The sequence below is a fragment of the Phytophthora parasitica genome, assembly GCF_000247585.1.
Source record: "Phytophthora parasitica INRA-310 unplaced genomic scaffold supercont2.122, whole genome shotgun sequence".
NCBI classification, from domain to species: Eukaryota; Oomycota; class Peronosporomycetes; order Peronosporales; family Peronosporaceae; genus Phytophthora; species Phytophthora nicotianae.
This window is the reverse complement of record NW_008649108.1, coordinates 45,396-47,149: the sequence shown is the minus strand read 5'-3', so window position 1 is coordinate 47,149 and position 1,754 is coordinate 45,396. Positions and strand designations below refer to the sequence as shown.

Genomic DNA, 1,754 nt, shown 5'->3' with positions numbered 1-1,754 from the left:
CTTCGCAAGTAGTGCTCGCGTCGACTTTACGAGTCGCGTGAGGTCCCGGACTTGGTAAAAAAAAAAAAAAAAGTGGAGGATCGGTTGGTGCCCGCATTTTGTCTTTGACGGGCTGGGTTTCATCCAGAATTGTTTTGCGCAGTCGAAAGACTGACAATAGGACATCAACTTGATTTGTGTCCTCCTTTTGACTCTTGATATTTAATGCCATGATCGGGTTTAGAAGTCCATACAGCTGCAGTAGGTTCATCTTGTCGTCAGCAATTGGAAATGGTTCTGGCGCTGACTTTCGCTCACGAATAGCTTTATCAATACGTTCTTGGAACCAGTCTTCGAGTTGGTCCCATTTCTCTAGCAAGCGGCGAAAGACCTTAGCGAAACCCATGAATTTGTGCTCTTTGTGGTCAATCAGCTGTGTGGTAGCACCAGCGTTTACCATTTCGCAAAGCTCTGAGAACAAACTCCCCATTGAAGCATTGGAACGGACAGCGAATGTTGTACTGGCGATACGAGAGACCAGATCTGTGGCTGGTAAGTTCTTTGAGGCCTTGCGCTGCGAAGCGCTGCCAAACGCGGTTTTTTATCGCAGCTTTCGTGAGATGGGGCATACACCACTCCCATTGGAGGCCAATTCCCTTCGTCATCATCCATTTGACGTCAGGGCCGGAGTCACTAGTTGAGCCATAAAAATCATTGGTTGATAGCCCGAAATCTCTAAGTATCTCTGTGATCCATCGTTTAAACGATGCACGGCTCCCGTTGCTTCTTTCACCATACATCGGTTCATAATGGCGAGTGCCAAGAAGGATCGAATAACTGGAATTCCCAGTTATTGTCGACAAAGTAAAAACCCTCAGACATAGAAATTTGGTTGCCCTCTGCGACTTAGAAGACCAAAAATCGCACACCATTGAAAACGACGCCTAGTTGTTGACTCTGCTGCGTTCAAGATGAGACCGAATAGCCTGTCGAGCACTTATATAAAGCTCTGCAATAGCTCGCGTTACGGTGTGATTGTTGATAGTCGCTCGAAATTCGTCTGGGACTACCAAGTCTGCAAGCAACTCCGATTCGTCGTATTCCCCGATCCGAAACGGGAGATTATTGTTCACTACGCGCATCGTTTCAAGCAACAACGTCATTCTTCTGCTATCTGCCCCATCAGCAATAGCACATCGTATGCGCTCTAGCTCCTCAGCTCGGTCACGTTTCCTCGTGGTTTCTGCTGTGATCTTGCCTGCTGTCAGCAAGTGTTTTTCGCCAAGGTGCTTGGTAGCTTTAGACGTATTACCAAACAGCTGAATTATTTTGTTTTCGCGACGGCATTCGAGACTACCTTGACATATCCAGCACACGTATTTCTTGCCTTCAAGCGTGGAAGTAACGCGTACCCCCCAGTCAAGAATTATCGATCGTTCTCCACGGCGTTTTGGCAGTACCGTAAATCCATCAGCTGGTACATAGTCTCGGATTGCTTGTGTAACATGAATCGGTACAGGTACAGATGAAGTTGAATTAGAAATAATACCAGTTGAAACTGGTGGTCGAAGGTCGGGCATTGGAGATTGTTGAGCCATCTCAGCAATTGTAGACTCCGCAATTGTTGTAGATGAGTCCGGCTCCAGTCTCTGTGCTTGAAGACCTTGGTTCTGACAATTATCATTAGCACCCACCTCAGCGCCTTCATCCCGAGGGCGTTGCCTCCCTTCTTGGGAGCGGTGTAGGCGAAGTAGGCGCTGAATTGTTGCAGCGGT

General features: G+C 47.6%; 2 protein-coding genes across 2 annotated transcripts; both read right to left on the bottom strand.

The window, feature by feature from the left end:
* Positions 1 to 164: 164 nt before the first annotated feature.
* On the bottom strand, positions 165 to 651 carry PPTG_19475 (hypothetical protein; the record flags this gene model as incomplete). The annotated part of the gene is made up of 3 exons (XM_008917906.1): positions 165 to 235; positions 298 to 563; positions 611 to 651. The coding sequence occupies 3 exons, from the start codon at positions 649 to 651 to the stop codon at positions 165 to 167; spliced, it is 378 nt and encodes a 125-aa protein (XP_008916154.1).
* Positions 652 to 923: 272 nt separating this feature from the next.
* On the bottom strand, positions 924 to 1,577 carry PPTG_19474 (hypothetical protein; the record flags this gene model as incomplete). Its single annotated transcript, XM_008917905.1, has 1 exon — positions 924 to 1,577. One exon carries the CDS (start codon positions 1,575 to 1,577, stop codon positions 924 to 926), a length of 654 nt encoding a protein of 217 aa, XP_008916153.1.
* Between the last annotated feature and the right edge of the window lie 177 nt (positions 1,578 to 1,754).